The 22,302-nt window shown below is 43.8% G+C and overlaps 1 protein-coding gene across 2 annotated transcripts in view; it reads right to left on the bottom strand.

Moving 5' to 3' along the window:
- Positions 1 to 592: 592 nt before the first annotated feature.
- ITPR2 (inositol 1,4,5-trisphosphate receptor type 2) overlaps positions 593 to 22,302 on the bottom strand; it is a 490,032-nt gene continuing 468,322 nt past the window's right edge. For both annotated transcript variants that reach the window (XM_077774582.1, XM_077774583.1), the window contains exons 56-57: positions 5,237 to 5,398; positions 593 to 4,530 (exon numbers count right to left, since the gene is read on the bottom strand). In XM_077774582.1, the coding sequence (XP_077630708.1) occupies positions 4,444 to 4,530; positions 5,237 to 5,398 (249 nt within the window). In that variant the 3' untranslated portion in view covers positions 593 to 4,443. The remainder of the gene's footprint in view (positions 4,531 to 5,236; positions 5,399 to 22,302) is intronic.

The following is a 22,302-nucleotide window of genomic DNA, read 5'->3' as shown; positions in this document are numbered from 1 at the left end:
GACGTCCATCACACTCCCCTCCACATGCAAACTCCTGCCTTCGTGCCAGTTATTCTTGCTGGAAGAGGAACGCATTGTCCCAATTCCCTTCCCCCAACCCCTCCTCCGATTCCAAGCAAAACAAAACAATTCTTGCCACACTGTTTCAAGGAACTGTGGCATACTGGAAAATGCCCACATGAGCAAAGAATTCCATTCATGGTTTGCATGTGATTCGTGCAACTCATGTTGATTTCAGCTGTTGCATGCTCCGTTCTCTTCTGAGGGCAACTATCATTGTGAAGCACCCGAAAATGCTAGATGACTGAATGGCCTGTGCCCAGGGAGCCCATCTCAGTCACCAGACGCAATATAGGTATACCGGTAGGTGTTGGCCAGCTGGGGATTTAGCCAACTCCCAATAATTGTTGGGCACAATGTTCCACTTGGATTAGTGTAGTGTGGTTCACGTCACCCAATTTTTTGTCCTTCATGTTGTACTATGTGAAACAGCAATAGTAATGACTTTCATACTGATAGATATATTATTTAGGAACATGGTAAGAAATGAAACAAGCATTTAAAGTGTCACACGAAAAAAAAGCTGTAGAAATCCCATTTTATTAATAATAATTTATAAATTATACTTCTCTGGTCTCAACATATTCTGTTAGAATCATACTATTTAAGGCAGATATAGTAATATTCTAGAGCAGGAAAAAAGTCTACTGGTGATGATATGAGAAGTACTGGTGTGATAATGTTATAAATTATTCAAGTCCATGCAAACGCTGAAGTTCAGAGATGACACCTAGTTTCCAGGTTTCTCAAGTTTACAATGCACATTAGCTCCTCTGCTTGGTTGTGGTATTGTTTTTCTTTTATCAAATGCCCAATGAGTGATACCCAATGAGTGACCAGAGGGCCTCAGATGGCCTCAGGCATTTTCTAAAGACTGGAATTGGTTGTCAAATTTTGCAAAGAGAAAGCTCACCATAGCCTCCCCACTCGCTACAAATGGTGTGCACCCCATAATGTCATGCATTTTAGTGACTTTTGTGGCTCCTATAGACATGTGTGTTTGCTCCACTCTGTTTCAAACTATATCATTTGTCATTTACATTGGAACTGGTCTGTGGGCCAGAATATGTCGATTTGTTATTCTGTATCAGTTTAAGAGCAGCTGAGGGAGAATGCCTGCTAACAGTTGCTCTTCCACCAAACACTGTTCCATGCATGTTTAAGTGTGATCTCTTGAGTCTGTAATCTGTTATATCATTATGCCTATGCAATATTTACTTATTTACCCCCTAGGTCTCCAGGACCAGCCTTTTTCTTCCTCTTATCTATCACTTACTCCTTTTCCCTAATCGTAGTGATGCTCCATCTTCACCTCCCCTGACCAAATCCTAAGACCACAAGCCTCTCCACTCATCTGAACCCTAGTACGTGTGGGACGGACAGGGTTGTAATAAACAACTCTAGGGTAATAAAACAACTATAAACTAAAAAGAACCGTCGAAACAATGAGTTGTGAGCTGGGAATATGGAAATAAACACGTGATTAGTTCTGACTTGAACTAAACAATCTTCCTGATAAAAGCAATAAGCCACTAGAAACTGTATCTTCGTCAACGGAAAAATTTCAATAAGCAAGAAAATAAGCCCTTTCTAAATGAACTTTCTCAAGGGGTAGAAATAGTAATTTTTACATGCTATATAATTTATTTATTAATATTATAGTCTTATATGACACAAACATTTTCTTACCTAAAATGATACTATAACTTAGGAAACATGCTTCCATTAAACTCTTGGGCCTCACAATGCAGCACGCAAGGGAATAAAATCGTTTTGAAATTAAAAACTATATTCATAAGAAATTGATCCTTTTAAACTGAAACGCATTTTAGTAACTAAAGAGTAAAACATTTTCCTTAATAGCAAAATCAAAGACTACTGTATTCATTTTAATGTCACTATATAAATATAAAATGTTAACTGATACTTGCCTTGGTCAAATATTCCAGTTGCATTAACAAACATATACATAACAAATACAAACTTCCATCAAATATCAAATTTCCCATTATCTTCCCGCAACATCATGACTTTAAGAGCCTGGAAAGTGCCCTCTTTATTTGCTTGTTTTTATTTCTTTTGCTATAGGCTCCAAGTATTTAGGCAGGAAAGAAAACACAACTGAGAAATATTTCAGTTTGGAACAAGAGTCTTGTTAGTTGCAGTCTCTTTTGGACACTCCCCAGGGGAAAAGATCCGTGAAATGGCGCGTTGCCACTCATACCGGCTGGAGACATTAGGCCATTTGTTGATGGCAGTTATACACCCACTGGTTTATTCACTGTAAAAAAGGACTATCATGGTCCCAGAAAAGAATAGATAGTTCATCACGTGAAAAACAGGTTGCTATCATCTATACAAATTAATCTATTCTCTTGATGTTCAGACATCAAAAATATTTTATTTTGTGTTAAAAAAGAGATGGGTTTCCATTCCAGAGTGTGGTCAGTCCTTACCAATTTTCTCCATTTCTCCCCACCTGCACACTCTCTCATTAAAATATTTTAAAGTGTACGTTCATCCAATACAGTCATAATAGTGATGGTCTTGGATTAAAACAATGGCTGCTTTGGTCTACTTTGGTTTTGGTAAAGCCATTTAAAAAAAATCAAGTATGTGACACAGTTTAAAGTTTTAATAAAGAATTGAGGGTAACTGAGCACCAGCAGAATGTCTCATAGAAGGGCTGAATGCCTACTCGGCTCAAAGTTCTGTGGTGCGTGCAGATAGATATCTCAGTGTCCTAGTATTTTTGGATCATGGTCCTTCAGGGACTGGTAAGGGAAAATACTATGGTGTCACAGTAAAGAATTCTTAATATGGGGAAGTACTGGGGTGGGGGATGAGAAGTACCAGAAGATTCAGTTAAAAAATTGCTGCTCTGGGTTTCCACAGCTTCTCTCCAAATCTATATTTTAACATTGTGGAAGAAGGATTGGTTCAGGAATCCTTTATAATCTACCCGGACCATGATTTGAGAATTTTAAGAGCCGACAAGTTAAATGACAACAACCAAAGGCTTTAAAATGGTCGGAGCAAACCCCATCCAGACCTTCAACCTTGGCGGTCATAACTTGGGAGTTTAAGGACTCTGGAAATAATTGTTCCTGTGGGGGCGGGGGCCAGAGAGCAACTTGCAAAGCATCTCCTAGAGTCTGGTGTCCTGTGTCCTGTCCCCTCACCACGCAACAGTGCTTTCATTACCCGCATTTTGCTTTAACGTTCTAAACATATAGTCTCCAAGAATATTACGAGCATGGCAGGTTATTTTCTCCTTCCACAAATCCTGGTTGCATAATTTAACATAAAAGCAATTTGGGGGAAGAGATTATTATCTTTCTACATTCTGAAAAGCTCTTACTGATACAGTTTAAAACGTGCAATTGAAATGCTGCATTTTCTTGAGCCTTCAATACATTTCGTAGTTCTCTCCCCCAACTGCAGAAATAGGATAAATAAAACCACTCAGTTCTTTAAGCACAGCAAACATGAATCAAAAGCCTTTACTCCATATTTATAAAAGGCAATGTGACCATCATAAGTTTCTCAATATTCCCTGTCACCTTTAAGCACTTTCATTTATTATTCTCAATATATTTTAATAGCATACATAGACTCACAAATAATTCCTCCCTGGGGCTTCCTGTCAGCTTTTTCTTCCCCCAATCTTTAAAAATCTTACACTATACACGACTTAAAACATGTTTTGAGCAGGTTATATGAAAAATCTCCTTTTGTGCTCCACATCGACAGAGGCCCCCAAATCTGGGAGAAAGCAATCCCATCTGAGCTGTGCTGTCAGCATGAGGAGAGGAAGCTCCAAAGCACAATGTTCGCAGAGCTGTAAATCCATTGTGTCGCATGTGACAAATACGAGAATTGCCCCGTGACAGCTACGGTTTGGAAGCATTAACATTTTTCTTTGCAAACCTCAGTTTTAATCTTTTCCATTCTTTTCCTTAGTGAAACGCAGCCCCCACAGTCTGAATACCTGTATCACTAGCCTCTATGCCACGATTAAAAGAAGTAAGTCCCCAGCAACCATGAGGAAGGTCGCAGTCAGCATTTAAGACAAAACGGACCCGTTGATTTAGCAAAAGGTAGTTCTGTGGGCACCGCACCCCACCCCTTTCCACCCTGCCCCCCGCCCCTCTGCTGCCACGTGAGCAAGCGACTTCGCGTTACATTAAGAGTGCGTGATGTGTGCTTTCTAGCTTTTAAGTTTGGTCTCCTCAACCATGAAAACACAGTTAGAAATTGTTCTCAGAGCTAAACCACTCAACATCTTGCCACTTGGTTGTTTTTAACTTTCAACAATAGGCACTGTTCACTCCCCTCCGTCTCAGTTCTTTATTCAGTGATCAGGCACTCCCCCCCATGGTATCAGTGTGGTGGCATGTGATGATTCACATGGGGTGTGTTTGATCCGAGAAAGCCCAGTCTCTGCTTGTTCTTCCTTTGTTCTGTCATCTGGGGGAAAAGAGAGAGTGTGTTGAGCTCATTTTCTCACTTTTCCCCAGGGCTGTTGGGCTACAACTCGGGGGTACTATTTCCCAAGCACCTACAGTCTGTGTCTGGCATCATATAGAATCGATTTACCTTTAAAAAAAGGGAAAATTTTTTTTCTAAGTGAATTTCCACAAACAGAAAATAGGCAAACCCCCCCTTTCTGTGGGTTTAAAAACAGGAACCGTGGTTCTTTTAGAGCGGCTCTTTGCTTGTCAGATAATCGTCACCATCCGCCTAGTCTTTTTAATAGCTACCACAGTTACTTTTGATAGTATTTATACTACCGCTAATAATTCTACATGATGAAGGGGTTGATTATAACACTGAAATGACAGATTCTGAAGATGATGATCTGACTTTCCGATGCATTTAGTAATTGCTAGGATGGCGGAAAATACCAGTTTCTATCAAAAAGTGCAAAGAGGCCCTTGTACTTTGGCATTTACTCTTCTCCCCACTCCGGTGGGTGCAGAAGGGGCACACAGGTGGAAACGCACGAAGCGGAAGCCTCACTTGCGGGAGGGTGGTTCTTACAGCACAGCGTGGGGATTTACAGTTCCCTGTGAGTAATGATCTTGCCCCCAGGAGCGTCCAGGTCTCCCCTGTTCAAGGTGGTGAATGATGCGAGCCCGCCCAGCTCCAGCCCCGGCTCCCTGAGCACACCCACCTGCTCTTTGAGCTCTGCCAGCTGACCCGACAGCTGCTTGACCAGACTCATGGTGGATTCCAACTTCTCCTGCAGGTTCCGAATCTCATTTTGCTCACTGTCCCCTTCGTTGCTGACGAGGGACATGGCTCGCATCCGAGGAAACCAGTCTAAATTCTTCTCCTAAAAGCAGATACATGTTCAAGATCAAGGGAATGTATGGAAGGGAGCCTAAAGTTCTGTAGACAAGGTTTATAGGTGTTCGTTAGTATTAACATTCATTTTTTAAAGTTTGTTTATTTATTTTGAGAGAGACGGAGACAGCGCGAGTTGGGGAGGGCCAGAGAGAGAGGGAGACAGAGAATCCAAGCAGCGTGAAGCCCGGAGTGGGGTTCGAACTCCTGAGACCATGAGATCATGACAGGAGGTGAAACCAAGAGTCAGATGTTTACCCCACCGAGCCACCCAGGCACCCCAGTATTAACATTTAGATCAAATTTTCTTAGTATTCAAAGCAAAAGGTACTCTTTCTGGCCTGACCTGTGGGTGGGAATGAAGTGAGGGTTAGGCATTGGTTTTCATGAGCTGGGCGAAGATTTTAAATATTGGCCCAAACTTCCTACAGGCTCCCACGAAGGTCCCAGATAAAGCATTTAGAACAGCACCCTGAACCCCGAGGGCATTCAGTGAATCCTTATGAATGATGAGGTAGGGTTAGGAAGCCAGAGACAACAGATCCAAGTATGTGTGGGTACCATAAGCTAGCTGGTTTTCCTCCCCCTGGCACGGAAGACAGAGGGGCGGCAGGCAGGATAGGAAGGTGATAAAAGAAAGGTTTCAGTTCCAGCTGAACCAGTTTACCGCCCACTTCCCCAAGACGGGCTCTGAGCTCTGCTCAGGCGAGAGGGAAGCGGAAGGGCATGGCCCTGGGTTACTCTGTCTGCTCCCTTTGGAAACATTTTATTACAGGGAGGATGAGGTTTCAGAGTTACACTTCCCCAGAGGGCAATAGCTGGTACCACTTCTGTTTTTCTAGGCAGACTGGCTGTCGGGGTGTGTGTATGTGTGTAGCCCTCCACTGGTGTAGAAACTAGTTAACCAGCTGCCCAGCTCTCTTGAAAACTTGCTTGCTTAAAATGGTAGAATCACTGCACATTACTTAGAGTACACTTTTCAATAAAGCTTGCAAGGTAAACCATATTTGTCCCCATTTTACAGATGGAGACAACGAGCTGCCCCAACAATTTAAACACCCATTTGATGAGCTAGGAAATGGCTGAGCTAGGCTTTGAAGCCAGGTGAGCCTTCCTTTCCACCACTGACTGGGTATGTCAGCCTGCATCACTCTTCACCTACCTTTCTCTCTAGGTCACCTTCTCCCAACATCCCTGGCAGTGATCTTCCTGCTTAAGATTACTCCCACTTCAGGAAAGCCCACTGTATGGCTGCCAAGACTTCTGCCTGACCAATCACTACACTGAGGGTCAAAAAAGTAGTCCCCCTGCCCCCGAGGTATGGTGTCACTGTCACTCTGCCCTTCTGTCTCGGTCTCGTCTCTCATTGGGTTGTTGGTGTTTGTAGTTATGGTCACTACTGGGAAAACAGCAAGTTCTTTATAGTTCCCTCCCCCCAATACAATGAAAGGACAGATAAAGAATTAAAGATAAAACATATTAAAGGGTTTTAAACTGCATTTAAGCAGCTGTAGCTAATTAGCATTTCAAAGGAGAATGGTAACGCACTGAAGTGCCGAGTGACAGCCAAATTCATTCATTCAAAGGATCCTTCACCATCTATCTATCACCCAGGATTTAGTGGTAAAAATCAGGTAAGACAAGATGTCTGCTCTAAGGGGCTTGTGATCGGGACAGCCTTCCATGAAAAGGGGACTTTGCATCATGCATATCAAAATCCTCTAGGGTTCCCTGTTACCATTGCAGATTTCAACCCCGCTACCTCTTTCCAAATCAGAACCTCTTTGGGGATGTGCACAGTCCCTGTGTGGACCATAGTTTAAGAACTCTGGTCAACGGAGACAAAGAAGGCGAATGATAACAGCTGGAGAAATGGAAGCGGAGGGAGATGGCCTGACGGGGAAAGGTTGGGACAGCTGTTGTGGGGAACGGGAAGAAGCAGCCAAATACAAGCCCGTTCAATGCTTGTAGGTGGGACGGATGGCCCAGCAGACTGGAAAACGCTGTCTTCCTTGTAGGGACCCCCACAAAACCCACTGTTTACCAACAGCCCTAGTGGATGTGCATCTGAGACAGAGAGCCAGACTGACACAGGATGGTGTGTCCAGTACCAGGAAGACAAAGGTACAGGGAAGCTACGAATGTCAGTCAAGTGCTGGCTGGAGTGATGGTCAACTATGTGTGGCCTGGTAGGCAGGATGGAGAAGAACATCCCTGGGCTAACTGCTCTGTAAGCCCTCAATCCTTTCAACCATCCCCTTACCTTCAGTTCTCTTATCCGTTTAATATCTATATTCTTTACAGTATCATCTACTGTCAGAGCTTCATAGATGACGAAACTGAGGCTGGCAAATGGCTTAGCTGGGACCCCAACCCAGACCTGTCTCTTGGCGAGGTCTCTTGGCAAGACAGAAGTGGGATGATAAAATTTAAGATTCTGGGGGTGCCTGGGTGGCTTAGTCGGTTAAGCGTCCGACTTTCGCTTAGGTCATGATCTCGCGGTTCGTGGGTTTGAGCCCCGCATCGGGCTCTGTGCTGACTGCCAGCTCGGAGCCTGGAGCCTATTTCAGAGTCTGTGACTCCCTCTCTCTTTGACCCTCCCCTGCTCATGCTGTCTCTCTCTCTCTCTCCTAGAAATAAATAAAACATTAAAAAATTTTTAAAAAAAAATTTAAGATTCTGAATGTAGAATGACTTCGGGAAATGAAGATTTTAGGGTGACAGTGCTTTAAACCTGCTAGAGTAGCAGCAAACTGGGGGACTTAGTACTTAATGGATATAGAATTTTAGTCAGGGAAGACGCAAATTCTCTGCGGTGGGATGTACTAACGGTTGCATGGCAATGTGAATGTACTTAATGCCATAAAACTGTACACTTAAAATGGTTAAACTGGTAAATTTTACGTTATGTGTATTTTACTACAGTTTTTTAAATTGCTGGGTATGCAGGGGCTAATCTTTAGGATGAATTGTGCACACAATCCCTGACGTCATCCTGAAGGAGGTCAGTAGTTGGGTGGGTGGAGAGGCTGTGGGCCAAAATCTGGTCACTGAGGTGTGACTTGGTAATATCACAAGGCAGTGATGGGAAAGGCTTGAAAAAAGACATTTTCATGTGAGGGCGAAGATGCGGTGGCTTCTTAGTGAAGAGAAACCCAGTCTGCTGACCCTCTTGCAGGGCCTTCAGTACGAAGGGGTTGGGGAAAGAGGCAGCTGCCACCAAGTGGGCTAAAAGACTGTCTTAGGAGAGCCAGGAAGGCCGTGTTCTGGGATGGGTGAGGCGGTCTGTACCATGATCGGGTTCTGGGGCAGAAGGAGGGGCGGCTGATGGACCAGAAGGGGCTGGAGAGCCTCAGACAGCTGGGCCTGGAGTGAGAAGGTCCCGGTCGACATGGTAATACCCAGAGTTGGCATGGGGAAAACATCAACTTTCAGAAAGTCTCTGAAACAGAAGGAAACCATTGCTCTAAGGCTTAGCACCCTGCAGAACATCTTCAGAGAACACAGGCGAGACTCTGCGAAGCCACCTTCGAACAGACCCTATCCCAGGTGTCCGGGACTGGGGCTCTCTCTCCCTACACTTTTTCTTCACTTGTTGCTTTGTTCATCCATTCAATTCACTGATTCTTCCCGTGGGGAGCACGTCTGTGCCAGGCACCGGGGAAAGGATGCTGAGCAAGAGCAGCATGGCTCCCGGGCTCGCAGAACTGGTACTCCTGCTGGGGAGTGAGGCTTCAGCCAAATGCTGATGAAAGCCACGACCAGCTTGTGCTTTCAGGCTCTGCGGTCCTTTCTCCGAGGCACAAGAAGCTGTTCTTTTCTAATCTCCCACTGGTTTTCCTCTTTCTTTCTCTTGCTGCTTGTATCTTTCTCCATTTCTGTCTGCTTGTGTCTCAGTCCCTTCTCTCCCACTTTTGCGATTTTTGTTTTATTCTTGCGTTCTTCTCTACATCCACTGACCATTAACTGAAACTAAAAGATCATGTGTCATTAAGACTTTTTTCAATGTTGAATGCTTTGTGGACCCTTTTCTTAATTTTTAAGGAGCCCGACTTAAATATTTTACATCTCTCAATAAAATGGAAAAAAGATAACCAAGTTAAATTGTTTTCTGTCCTCTTTTTACAAATAAGTCAGTCTTTTAAAAATAATTTTCACAACTGATGTTTCTTCAAATTAGTGCAGGAAGTACATTTTTTTTTTCACCAAAATTAACCCAAATACAATAGTGTTCTCAGAATAAATGCTGCATACGCTTTTTCGTCAAAAGTGGACCCTACGGTCCCTCTCTCTGCTCTAATGGCACACAGACACACAGAACAGGACACACTTCCTTACTGTGCTAACTTGTAATGCGTCCGCCATCTAACAAAGCAGCTTGACTTGATTCGTTATTTCTTAGTTACTCATATATGCTATGTACATCTTGTGATCATGCACATGATTAGTACATTCCCATGTTGACTTTTGTTAGTCAATATGAAATCACTTCCTTCTTTCACCAGGAATGACAATATCTGACCACAGGGTAGCATAAAGTCAGAGAAGTTGCAGATGAACTGTTAGATTCTGTGGTTACAATGTATGAACATAGTAACTTGGTGAGTGGAAACTCAGTTTCTTGAGGGTTCCAAAATGCAAAGCTCAGAGATGAACTAGTCACGTTGCTGAGAAAGGACTCACAGAGCATGCCAGCCACCATCCTCTAGCTATCCCTACATTCTAAAAATAATGCATCTTTCTAGATGTTTAGAAACGTTAAGAACCTTTCAAAATAGCACTTTCAACAGTCAGATCCTTCAGACTTATTTAATTGTATAGTTATTCAATAAAATGATTAGGGTATCTGTGTCCCTCAAGGCTAGCTGTGCTCTTCTTACATTTAGTTCTTCAGAGTCGTGGCCCCATTTGTGTGAAAGAGGCAATGTGGTATAATGGAAAGAGCACTGACCTAAGAGTCAGAACACCTGGGTTCTAGTTTTAGCTCAACCCCAAACTAGCTTTGTGATATAAAGGGAGGGGGACCTTATTCTCTGAGTTCCAGTTTCCTCATCTGTAAGACTAGAATGATACCCCAGGTCGTCCCTATGTCCCCACCGGCTCATCATTCTGTGAGCTACGAATTCAAGGAAAGCTTTACAACTCAAAGTGCTGAGACAAGCCTTGAGCTCTCCAAGTGAGCAAACAGAAACATTTCAGCTAGACGCAACCTTGAAACCACATAACCCAAGCTCAGCATATTACAGTTGCCCAGCCTGAAACCTAGAAAGTTTAGGTTTCCTTGAGGTCTTATAAACAGTGGCAGATGTCCCTGCACTTGATTGCCACTTCTGGACAAGCTCCTCCACATTATGTAGTGGGATAGCTTTGATATCATCTACCCCCGTTGATGCTTAATTGGCCACGGGCTCAAGGACATGTAAGCTCGTAATGATTTTTCTCCACATCAGAGTGAGATTAAGAGGGGCACCTGGGTGGCTCAGTCAGTTAATGTCCGACTCTTGATTTTGACTCAGGTCATGATTTCGTGGCTCACGATTTGAGCCCTGCGCTGGGCTCTGCCCTGATGGTGTGGAGCTGGCTTGGGATTCTCTCTCCCTCTCTCTCTGGCTCTCTCCCTCTCTCTCTGACTCTCTCTCTGTCAAAAAATAAACTGGAAAAAAAAGAAGTAATGTGATTGATGTCAGTGAGCCAAATTTTGGTGAAGTTGCCTTATGTCTTTTTAGCTCTACTTGGTATACATTAAAAGTTGCCTGCTGGTAAACTGAAGAGAAAGCAAGGACTATATTCTACCTACATCATAGTTATAGATCCCACTTGTTGGCTGTCTAGCAAGGGTCAGGCACTTTAGCCAGGCATGGCCAATACCCACAACAACTCCATCAGGTAGAGATTCTCACCATGCCCATTTTACAGATGACAATACTGAGGCAGGAAAAGGATCAGTTACTTGCCCGAGGTCACACAGACATAAAATGGCTGGTCCAGGCCTTGGCCTCCACCCTATGCAACTGGAAATCCTATGTTCCTTTCAATGCACGGGACTACTTCTCTACGTCTAACGGAGCAGTCAGCACTTAGCTTCTGAACTTGCCAGGAAAACGGACTACAGTGAGAATATAATAACTCAAATCCCTTGGTTACCTCTGGGGCATGCTACAGGCTTACTTATTATGAATGAGAAACTCAAACTCTTTAGGCAGTGCGTCAGATCCATATGCAGATACTTGATGAAAATGCATCAACGCTTGACATTCACGGCAATTTTGCTGAGTGCTCTGAAATATTGCTAATGAGGGGTACCACACTGAACATACCATGTGCTGCATCATATTATAACGGGGCACCAATAAACCATCTCATACAGACCTTTGCCTCTGTTTCCACTCTTTCTGACTATGCTGAATGTGCTGTGACAAGACCATTTTCGCTAAGGTCTTGCTTCCCATCTCTCCCTCTTCTTCTAAGCCTCATGTTTATACTGCATTTTCCGATCTGAAATCATTTACAATGGCCCCTAAGCTGACAACGGTAACCATTTCCCCAAAGCCTCAGTATGACCCCCTGCATTCTTCTCTTTGCCTTCTGGGTTGAAGACGTCAGCAGAAATGGCTCTCTAAAGGAGCACTAGCAATGCAAATACTACCAACTTACTGGAAGGTCCCTGAGGGAAAGGCACCATTGCAGCTTTCCTGGAACTTCAGACCTACAAAAACAACCTGGAACAAAGATTCTTTCTGAAGGAAAGTAATCGTTTTGGTTAAGGGGGAGTGCTTCAAGTACTCCATCTCAGTCTCTGGCTAATGAAGTAGGGGCACGGGGCGCTTCTCACCCTCTCACCAACATGGTGACCTTGATGGCCGGGTAGGCATTATCTCAAAAACTGAAGGCACACCCGGAACACTGGCATCTGGGTTTCTAGCCTCATTCCCAGCCTTGACTACCCCGCCTGCATATGACAAATATTGCTCGCTGCGGGCAACTAAAAGGCTGGTTCTCAGGGGGGTTCAGAAGAAGGAAGGATGAGCTGGAAAACAGACGCTTGTCTGACAAGCTTTAGGGACTGGAGGTGACAGAAAGGATTGAGCTGTATCCTCCGAGGTTACAACACTATTCCTGGGTTGGACAAATTTAGAAAAATAACATGTTACGGGACTGGAAGATTCATTTGCCAGTCCTCATTGACTGAATCTTCCTTCTCTGGCTCCCTGTTTATTCTGTATCTGGATCTCCCTGCACTTTTCCTCTGCAACTGGTGGGTTCCCACAAACGTAAGGTAGAGTACCAAATCTGTGTGGTTTGAAAAATTTTCAATGTGTTAGTCACCCAAAGCAAATCTGTACCAAGTGATTTTCTAAAGCAGCAAGATCTCTTCATAGTGTCATTGTCAGATGTTGAACTATGTTTAAAATCGAAATGCTCAGATACCAGGTTTCCATTGTGTGTAAGACAGTGATCTGAACATTCCAAAGCCCTTTACAAACATACAGTATCCTGGGGCTGCTGGGTTCATACGTGTACAGGTGTGGAGCCCTTACCTTGGGTCCGTGTAAGGCACCTAACAGATGCTCAGTGAGCAACGGCCACTGCTTTCTCCGCCCTGCTCCTGCCGGACCCATGCTCCGTGGCATCACCTCCAGGGTGTAGATGGGAGGGGGGGCTGCTGGCCTGGGAGCCTGCCGGGAAGTAGCAACTGTTCCCGAAGGCAGAGAGAGAAAAAGGTCCAATGAAGGAGAGGTGTGTGGTTGTGAAAATAACTTAACAGGGCTGTTTGTCCCAGGAGGGCTGCAGGTTTGGAATCAAAAAGTGATGGCTGCGAGGGACTGGAAGCCGGTCCTATTCTACAGCCCCGCATCTCCTACGCAGGAGAGCCGCGGCGGGAGCGGGCATGACCTGTGGCCAGTGCAGGGCGAGCCGTGGGCAGGGGGAGGGGGATGCTCAGTCCTGCATCACAGCCTTTCAGGCTCCAGCTTCTGCAGAGGTGGAAGTGTGAAGGCCCCTCTGTCTGTGGCTTCCTCACCTTTGGGGGCCAGAGTGAGGCAGGTGAGCGTGGACCTCCTTGGCTGAAAAGAGGCTCAAAGGAGTTCAACAAACTTTTACAAAAGCCCGTTAGGAAGAGCGTTAGGCTCTGGAGTTTCAAAGACTCATGGGTCTAGATTTCTGTCCTCAGATGTTTCCAGACTGGGGGAGGCACTGCAGTGCACTAGGCTGACCAGAGAGTCGTTCCCTAGGTGGGGTCTGCGTGCCGGACGGTGGGCCTCGGCTATTTAGGAGGTTGAGAGAACTGAGATCTTCAAAGCCCGCCTAACCAGGTAACCTGAAAATGCACCAATGTCTGAAGAGCAGGGCTCTGGGTAGTGACCTGAAAAACAGATGATGATGTGGGGGTGATGAGGACCCCTCAGCTTGGCTTTGTGCTCGTGGTGGCTGGTGGCTGGTCTCATCATGGACAGCAGGCTGGACGGTGAGCAGAGGCCCCTGAGAAGGTACCTTCTTCCCATGCCTGTTCCCTATTCTTCCCTCATCCCGGCCTCCCTCTCAGGAGCCTCCTGTCCTCCACGATGGGGGAGCAAAAGTGCTTGTGGATTCTCTTTCTCACCGCCGACACAGCCAACACTGGGTGTCTACACGACACATCAGCTGCCTCTGCAAATGGTAGGGTTCCGATCTGTTCCCAGCTGACCAGGCAGCCAGAGGCAGAGCCACAGTGAGGAAGAGAATGGCCCTTGGCTGGGAGGCAGATGAGGGCCTGGGTCCTCATGGGTTGTGGGAGCTCCCATGAGGTAGGAGCTACTAGCAGGGTTGCTGGTCAGTAACCAGGAGCACTAAGGGGCTGAAGGCTCTGCGAAGTGGGGTGGCCGGCAGGCTAAGGGGGATGGGTGTGGACCCAACCTGAAGAAGCAAGCAGAGAGAAGAGAGGGGAGCCCAGCACTTAGAGCAGTTTCGAGCCATCGACCGTCTCGTTCTGAGATACACAGAAGCACCAGACGTAGGGACTGGAACCCGGTCATTGGTCTTGATGATGTAGTGAGCTGGGGCTTGTCTGCCACACAGCTGTCAGTGAGCAAGCAACCAGAGGACATGACCCGGCACTCCCCTAGATCCCTTTTGCTGGTTTTCTTACATACGGGTTAAGTGGGGCTCCGACCACACACATACACACACACAAAGAAGTAGTAAGAAAAACTCGTGCATCAGAGGAGTCTGTCGGGGATGCCAGAGAGCTTGAGCTACCTCCAGACAGCCTCAGAGACACTCATTTCCCTTCCTGTTTGTATTTCCTTTCTTGTCAATTCATTACGTCACTCAGTCTATCGTTTTATCTTGGAGACTGTAACTCTTGAGCTTTTATTAATCTCCTAATTTAATTCCTTAAGGTTCCCCTGGTCTCTTTATCAGGGAATATAAATATTTCTTTCTTCTGCAAATAATCTGAAGTATGAGCATTTGCGAGTCTCACTGAGGTAAAAAAAGAATGAGATCTCTTCATGGTGAGACTGGGGCAAAGTGCACCGAACGCTCGAGTGGGCATTTGTCCAGCTTTTAGCTACTCAGCATTTGAAGTCCTTCTTTCTGTGTTTGCCGAAGCCACCACTGTGGGGTCCTGGTGGAAGGCTGGGTCCAGCGTCCGGCTACAGAAGCTGCGAAGGCTGATGCACTGTTCTCCATGTGGCAGTAGAGCTGGTCATGGGACCTCAGAGTGGCCCATCACTCCTGCCTTGATCCCGATGAGGCACGAGTGACGGCAAGAAGCAGGGACATATAGAATTCCTTTTCTTCTCAGTGGTGGCAGCAGTGACGTCTGGCTGTGGTGAAGCCATCGGTGCCGAGGACAACCTCCAGGATGAAGCAGCAGTGGCAGTGGAACCTTCTCTGTAGCCACGCTGTCCCGAGGTGGGACTTCCCAGCCGACTCCCTTGCCTTGGAGTCTGCCCATATTAAGCCTGATTGTTACCTTCCTCTTCATTCTGTCTATCCCTGCCACAGACTCCTTTTCTCCCGGAGGTAACCAGAGTCAGTTGCTGTTGTTTGCAATGAAGATCCCCGGCTGGTACAAGCTTCAAGAAATTAATAGGGCCAAGTGCTACTTAACACCTGCCAATTTTGTCCAGAATAAAGGCTGAGGGCCTTCTCCAAGTCATACAGAGAATTAATTATTGTATAATAATTATATTCAGTAGCATATACTTATATCATAATTATGATATTAATTTTTACGGAGTTAAGTAAAAATAATAATCACGGATGGACCCGAAGAATCATGTAGAAGAGTTTTATCAGTGTTAGTGGTAATAACAACAAATTAGAAAAGATTTAAGCGTCAATAAAGTGGTCAATGATCAAATGTATTATGATACATCACAGTGCGGTGAGCTATACAGCCATTATGCATCATGGTGGAGAAGACTATTTAGTGACCTCAGAAAGGATTCAAAATAAATAGTCTGGTACCTTTATCATGGAAAATTCCAAATATTGAATTTGGTGACTAGACTATCCCTATCATATAGCTTCAATGATTGTTAATTTATGACTAATCCTGTTTTATCTATACCACTCTTGGGTTACTCTCTCTCCAATTTTTTTCTGGGCCACCCCCCAGGCCCTCACTTAGCCCTGAATGACCCTCTTGTAAGCATCAAGAGGACACAAATGTCAGGCTCCAGTCCCTCTGATATCCTTCACATATCTGTCCTCACCTTCCTGAAATCAGTGTTTCTTTGACTTTGGCATAGACAGTCCTCTGACACGTGGCTTCCTCATCCCCTTCACCCAGGTTTATTTGTTCTCCATACCAGGAATCACCTTCTAACACACCATATAATATACTGACTTATCGCATGCCATGTTTGTTGGCCCTACTAAAATATGAACTCCATGAAGGCAGGAATTTGTGTCTGTCTCACTTATTCCTCTCGCTCAAGCACTGGGTATGGTGCAGGGGATATTTAGTAACTGTCTAGTAAATTGGTCAATGGTTAGTAAATGAACAAGTCCTGAAAGCCTGGTGGGAGCCGCCTTGCTCACACCAGAGGTTAAACCTCTGTGGTACTTCTATAGTTCTCACCAGGGGAGGGGTCAGGGATAAGCTGGATTTGGATGACTTCAGGCTGAAATCTCTACCAAGGAGGAGATAACTAGCAATTTTCATTACCTAGCTGGTATCTGATCTTCATTTTTATTTTATTTTTTAATGTTTATTTATTTTTGAGAGAGAAAGAGACACAGAGTATGAGTGGGGGAGGGGCAGAGAGAGAGGGAGACACAGAAGCTGAAGCAGGCTCCAGGCTCTGAGCTGTCAGCACAGAGCCCGCTGGGGGGCTCGAACCCACAAGCTATGAGGTCATGGACTGAGCCAAAGTCACATGCTTAACCGACTGAGCCACCAAGGCACCCCCAATCTTTATTTTTCATTAATTATTTTATTTATTTATTTATGGTTCCACACGTAAGAAGGATCATGCTGCATTTGTCTCTCTCTGACTTATTTCATTTAGCATAATGCCCTTAGGTTCATCCGTGTTGTGACTAATGGTTTCACACTCTTTTATGCTGAAGAAAAGTTCATTGCATGTGTGCATGTATGGCCTCTCTCTCTCTCTCTTTCTGCGTGTATGTGTCTGTGTGTGGTGTAAAGTAGTGATGCAGTTTCACTCTCTTGCACGTAGCTGTCCAATTTTTCCAAAACCATTTACTGAAGAGACTATCCTTTACCCATTATATATTCTTGGCTCCTTTGTTACAAATTAATTGATCATATTTGCCTCGGTTGATTTCTGGACTCTTTCTTCAATTCCATTGATGCATGCATTTGTCTTTCTGCCAGGGCTATATGGTTTTAATTAGTATAGTTTTGTAATATAGTTTGAAATCAGGGAGTGTGATGCCTCCAGTCTTGTTATTTATTTATTTTTTTTCTCAAGACTGCTTGGGCTCTTTGGGAATTTTTGTGTGTGGTTCCATTCCAAGTTTAAGATTATTTGTTCTATAGCTTTGAAAACTGCCATTGGAATGTTAATAAGGATTGCACTGCATCCTTGCTTTGAGGCAATATGGATGTTTTAATAGTACTCATTCAAATCCATGAGCAGGAGTATCTTTCCATTTATTTGTGATTGCTTCCATTTCTTTCATTAAATCCCGTAGTATTCATCATGCAGGTCTTTCCTCTCCTTGGTTCAATTTATTCCTAGGTATTTTATTCTTTTGGATGCAATTGCAAATGCAATTTTTTAAAATTTCTCTGATAGTTCATTATCAGCGTATAGCAACACAACAGAATTTTATGTACTGATTTTGTGTCCTGAAACTTTTCTGAATTTGTTGATTAGTTCTAACAGTTTTTTGATGGCGTCTTTAGGATTTTCTATATACAACATCATATCATCTGTAAATAGTGACGGTTTTACTTGTTCCTTTCCAATTTGGATGCCTTTTATGATATTATTAGTTATGGGGTCATCAATTACACAGAGGACAAATTTATGAACTGCTTAGTGTATAAACTTTGGTTATCTATTTCTGATTTATTTTTATTTCCTCCATTTGACAGAACATGCATGACATGGGGACCTGGCACGTACTGTTGGTAAAATGTACAGCTGATTAGAAGTTGCTGCATATGGTACTAGTGAATATAGGTAAGCAGGGTAACCTGATGTTTTCAATAAGATACATAAGTAGTATGAACTCTTTCTCTTTCTTTTTGTTCTTTACTAATCCAAAGCAAAAATCCTTTTTTCCTCTTTTTCTTCCACATGTATTTAGTGAGCACCTACAACGTAGTAAATACTGTTCCAGGTACTGGCTAACATAGCAAACAGCTCAGAAAAGAGTCCTTGACTTTTTTGGAGCTTATGTTCTAATGTGAGGTGAATGACGGAAGGGTGTGGAGATAACAAACAAACATAAATGAAATAATTTCAGATAGGGATAAATGCTATGAAGAAAGTGATGGCTTGAAGATCATCTTGGTGAAAGTTTGACTTCTTCTTTGCAATCTGTATGCCTTTTATTTCCTTCTGCTGTCTGACTGCTGAGGCTAAGCCTTCCAGCACTATGTTGAACAACGGTGGTGAGAGTGGATGTCCCTGCCGGTCTTGGGGAAGAGAGCCTTACTGTCAGCTTGCGTGGACCATGAAGGCTGCTGCGCGGAGGTGATGTCTGATGGACAGGAAGGAGACAGCTTTACACAGAAACGAGGGGACAGAGTTTCAAGCAAAGGGAATAATAGTACAAACGTCCCAGGGATGAAAACAAGCTGGCGTGTTTGAAGGAAGGAAAGATTTGTGTAACAAGAGTGAGTTACCGGTGGTGGAGAGACCGTGGTGGGACGCAAGGAACCAGACGTGAACAGGCCTGAGTTATGGACAGAAGGATGAATGGCAATTCCCAGTTTATAGCAAAAGTACATACACACATACATTCTTGTACACACACACACACACACACACACACACACATACACAAGTTTGCTGCGTGGAGAACGGACATGGTAGAGACTCTCTTTGGGGGACCACTGTCTCCAGGTGGGCCTTAATGGTGGCTTTGGCAAGAGTGCTGGGAATCGGGCGACAAGAATAATGTCAGCCAAGGGGGCTCTGAAGTCAGCAAATGAGTGTTTGAAAACGTATGCTTGACGGCACCATTTCTTGTAGGATAAGATTGCGTTCACAGAGCTCAAAATATCTCATTAACATGATTAATGTGAGCAAACAGACTGGATAATCCAGCTTTCAATGAATTATTGGGCCAGAACCACAGAGCTGTTCCCGCAGAGAAGAGAACTGGGTCATGCCATTGTGTTCCAACACCTGCATTCAGTGAAACCATGTAGCAGCTTGAAATCAGCCACAGTGGGAATATTGACACCATGGAAAGGGGCAAATACGACTACCATCAGGCCTTTCCTGTTACAATCAGAACTGGTTGTTGCACATTAACAAACACGCTACCGGACAATGTCCTTTACTAAAAGAGTTGAGGCACTCCTTAAGGATAGTTTAAATTAAACCACTGACCCAAAGTGACATACCCGATGATCACGGCAGAACCCGAATGACAGTGGAAGTCTCCTAAAACACCAAAGACACCCCTTTTCTTAAGAGCACACTTATGATGAGCAGTGACTAATGTATAGAATTGCTGAACTGCTATATTGTACCCCTGAGACTAATGGAATGCTGCATGTTAACTATACAGAATTAAAAATAAAAAACTTAGAAAAAGACTCCTAGCCTTAGAATGTGCCATGATTTGAATTTGTTTTTGTTGACTGGATTCAGGGTTTAATAATCTTTCTGAATCTTTTTTATTCTGTATTTACATATGTACTTTGGATATTACTCTCCTCGATTATGATAATGAAAAGCATCATCTACATAGAGATCATTCTGTTTTTAAAATAAAAAAATTTCAACCATAAAAACAAAAAGTGCAGTTTATATACCCAATATGGTAGGGAAAATGCTGAGTAGCTTCTGCTGGAAGCAGACTCAGCGTGGCCTAGCGAAAGAGAAATCTGAGGATTTTGGGGGCTAGACTCTTATAAAGGGGTCTGCCCAAACTTTATGAAACAGTCTGTCTGGATATTGTCATGTGCTCATCTTCTAGAAGCAACCTAAGAGAGGGGTTTGGATTTTCTTTTTTTTTTTTTTAATTTTTAATGTTTATTTTTGAGTGAGTGAGAGACAGAGAGAAAGAGAGAGAGAGAGAGAGAGGGAGAGAGAGGGAGAGAAGGGCAGAGAGAGGGAGACAAAGAATCTAAAGCAGACTCCAGGCTCTGAGCTATGAGCCTGACACAGGGCTCGAACTCATGAACCGCAAGATCATGGCCTGAGCCAGAGTCAGGTCCTCAACCGACTAAGCCACTCAGGCACCCCAGGGTTTTGGATTTTTCAAACCATGCTGAGGTTCAAATAACAATTTAATCATAAAAATGATAAATTTTAATCATAAAAATGATAATGTGATTCAGTGCATGTTTCAGTTAATCTACAAGTTGATAAATTTCCTTCTAAAAGGTAAATCAGAACAGCTTTTCTGCAAGTCCCATCTGATATCTGATTATTTTGACAGGACTCCTCTGATATTTCTCTCAAATACAATAATCATATTCATCTCCATTTTATGTAACTAACTAGTAGAATTAATAATAATAGATTTATATGTAGAGTTCAGAGAACTCGGTCCCTCTAGGTTCCATTAAAACCCGGACTATCACTTATGATATCTGGACCGATTAGTTAGGAGAATGAAAGAATTCTGTAACAGTAACTGAGTGGCCTCTGTAGATTGAAATTTTCATTAAAATGCTGAGGACCATTTTGAGGTATGATCAACTGGGAACTCATTAAGTATTTTGGTCATTATAAATTGCGTATAAAAATGGGTTTTCACATATTTCTCATGGGAGTGGTCCATATTTGCCACTCTTATTTCATTATTTCCCATATCTCTTTTTTTCCGTATAAAATAGATGTATACTGGGGCTTCTGGTTGGCTCAGTCAGTTGAGCATCTGACCTTTGATTTCAGCTCAGGTCAAGATCTCACGGTTTGTGAGATCAAGCCCTTAGTCAGGCTGTCAGCACAGAGATTCTTTCTGTCCCTTCCCCACTCATGCTCTCTCTCCCTCTCAAAATAAACAAACTTATAAATATAAAACAATAAGGTGGATGTATGCTAACACTCCCTGAAATTTCTCCTTGATTCTAATGACCTTCTAAAAATCCAATTTTTTGCCTTCGACTTTATCATCACTGGCCTCTCTATCAGCCTCTGAATTGTTTCAAAAGCCCATCACCAAAGAGCTAGGGCACAGTTAGGATAATGATCTGGAGTGGTTCGTTTGGGTTAACATAACACAGACCTAACAAGAAATTCAAAGTTGGACCAAGACGGTGTACCAGGTTACACCAATGAAATCTTATTCTGAGGCCAAACTTTTTCATTAGCGTCAAAGAGCTAACATTTCCTCAGTAGGTTCTTCAAATAGGACATCATGTGGATTGAGAGATGCTGAATTTAAAACATCTGAATTGAGTCTAAACCAATATGCTCTTCTGGGCTAGGGGCAAGCGGGTGTGATGTCAAGATGGGACTGAACTCCCAGTTAGAGGAAAGCTTTACAGAGTATAGCTGTGACCACTGTCTAGCGGGCTCTGGGACTTGGACCGACTCCAGAATGGCACACAGCTTAAAAAGAATTTCACCACGGCCATCGATGCATCAACTGCTGACTAGCTGGGTCGATGGACCATGTCGTCCCGAACATGGTGAGGAACAGCAGTCACAGGTGACGACACAGGACTGTGCCAAGCAGCTGTTACACGGTGAAAGGAAGTGAGGTGATTTTAGGTAGGATGGACAAGAGGGATCACAAATGATGAAGCGGAGCTGTGGGCTGCCTGGGACACAAGTGTAACGTAGTGTAACTCCAGAGGATGATGGTCCCTTTTGAATAATGGTTCCTGGCTAATTATAATCATAAAATGCCAAGTCACAAAAGGCACAGAGCTTTGGTGAAGAGAAACTGCAGCCATGAGCCAGAAAGCAGTTTTACACAAATGCAATGCGGAAACAATAGCTGACCCTACAGTAGGTGCTCTGTACCTAATGTTTGTGCAGTTTCATCAACAAAGTCCTCAAGTGTTAAAAGTAGGCTATTCAGGATTGATGCATTTTATCCACGTTTCCCCTTTTGAAACATTTCCTTGATTATTTGTTTTTACAGAGTCAATGTGAAAGAAGACTAAAAAATTCAGATACTAGAGGAATTCTTACATGTAAAACTTGTTTCTGACACATGATGGAGCCAGTCAGATGAAACCATGTAATGCCTGGTTCCCATCTAGGTACACATCTTGAGAGTTGAAGCCACACACACACACAC

This window comes from Crocuta crocuta, unplaced genomic scaffold (genome assembly GCF_008692635.1).
Source record: "Crocuta crocuta isolate KB4526 unplaced genomic scaffold, BGI_CrCroc_1.0 scaffold176, whole genome shotgun sequence".
NCBI classification, from domain to species: Eukaryota; Metazoa; Chordata; class Mammalia; order Carnivora; family Hyaenidae; genus Crocuta; species Crocuta crocuta.
Note: the sequence above shows the minus strand (reverse complement) of the source record. Positions and strands in the feature narration are given on the sequence as shown.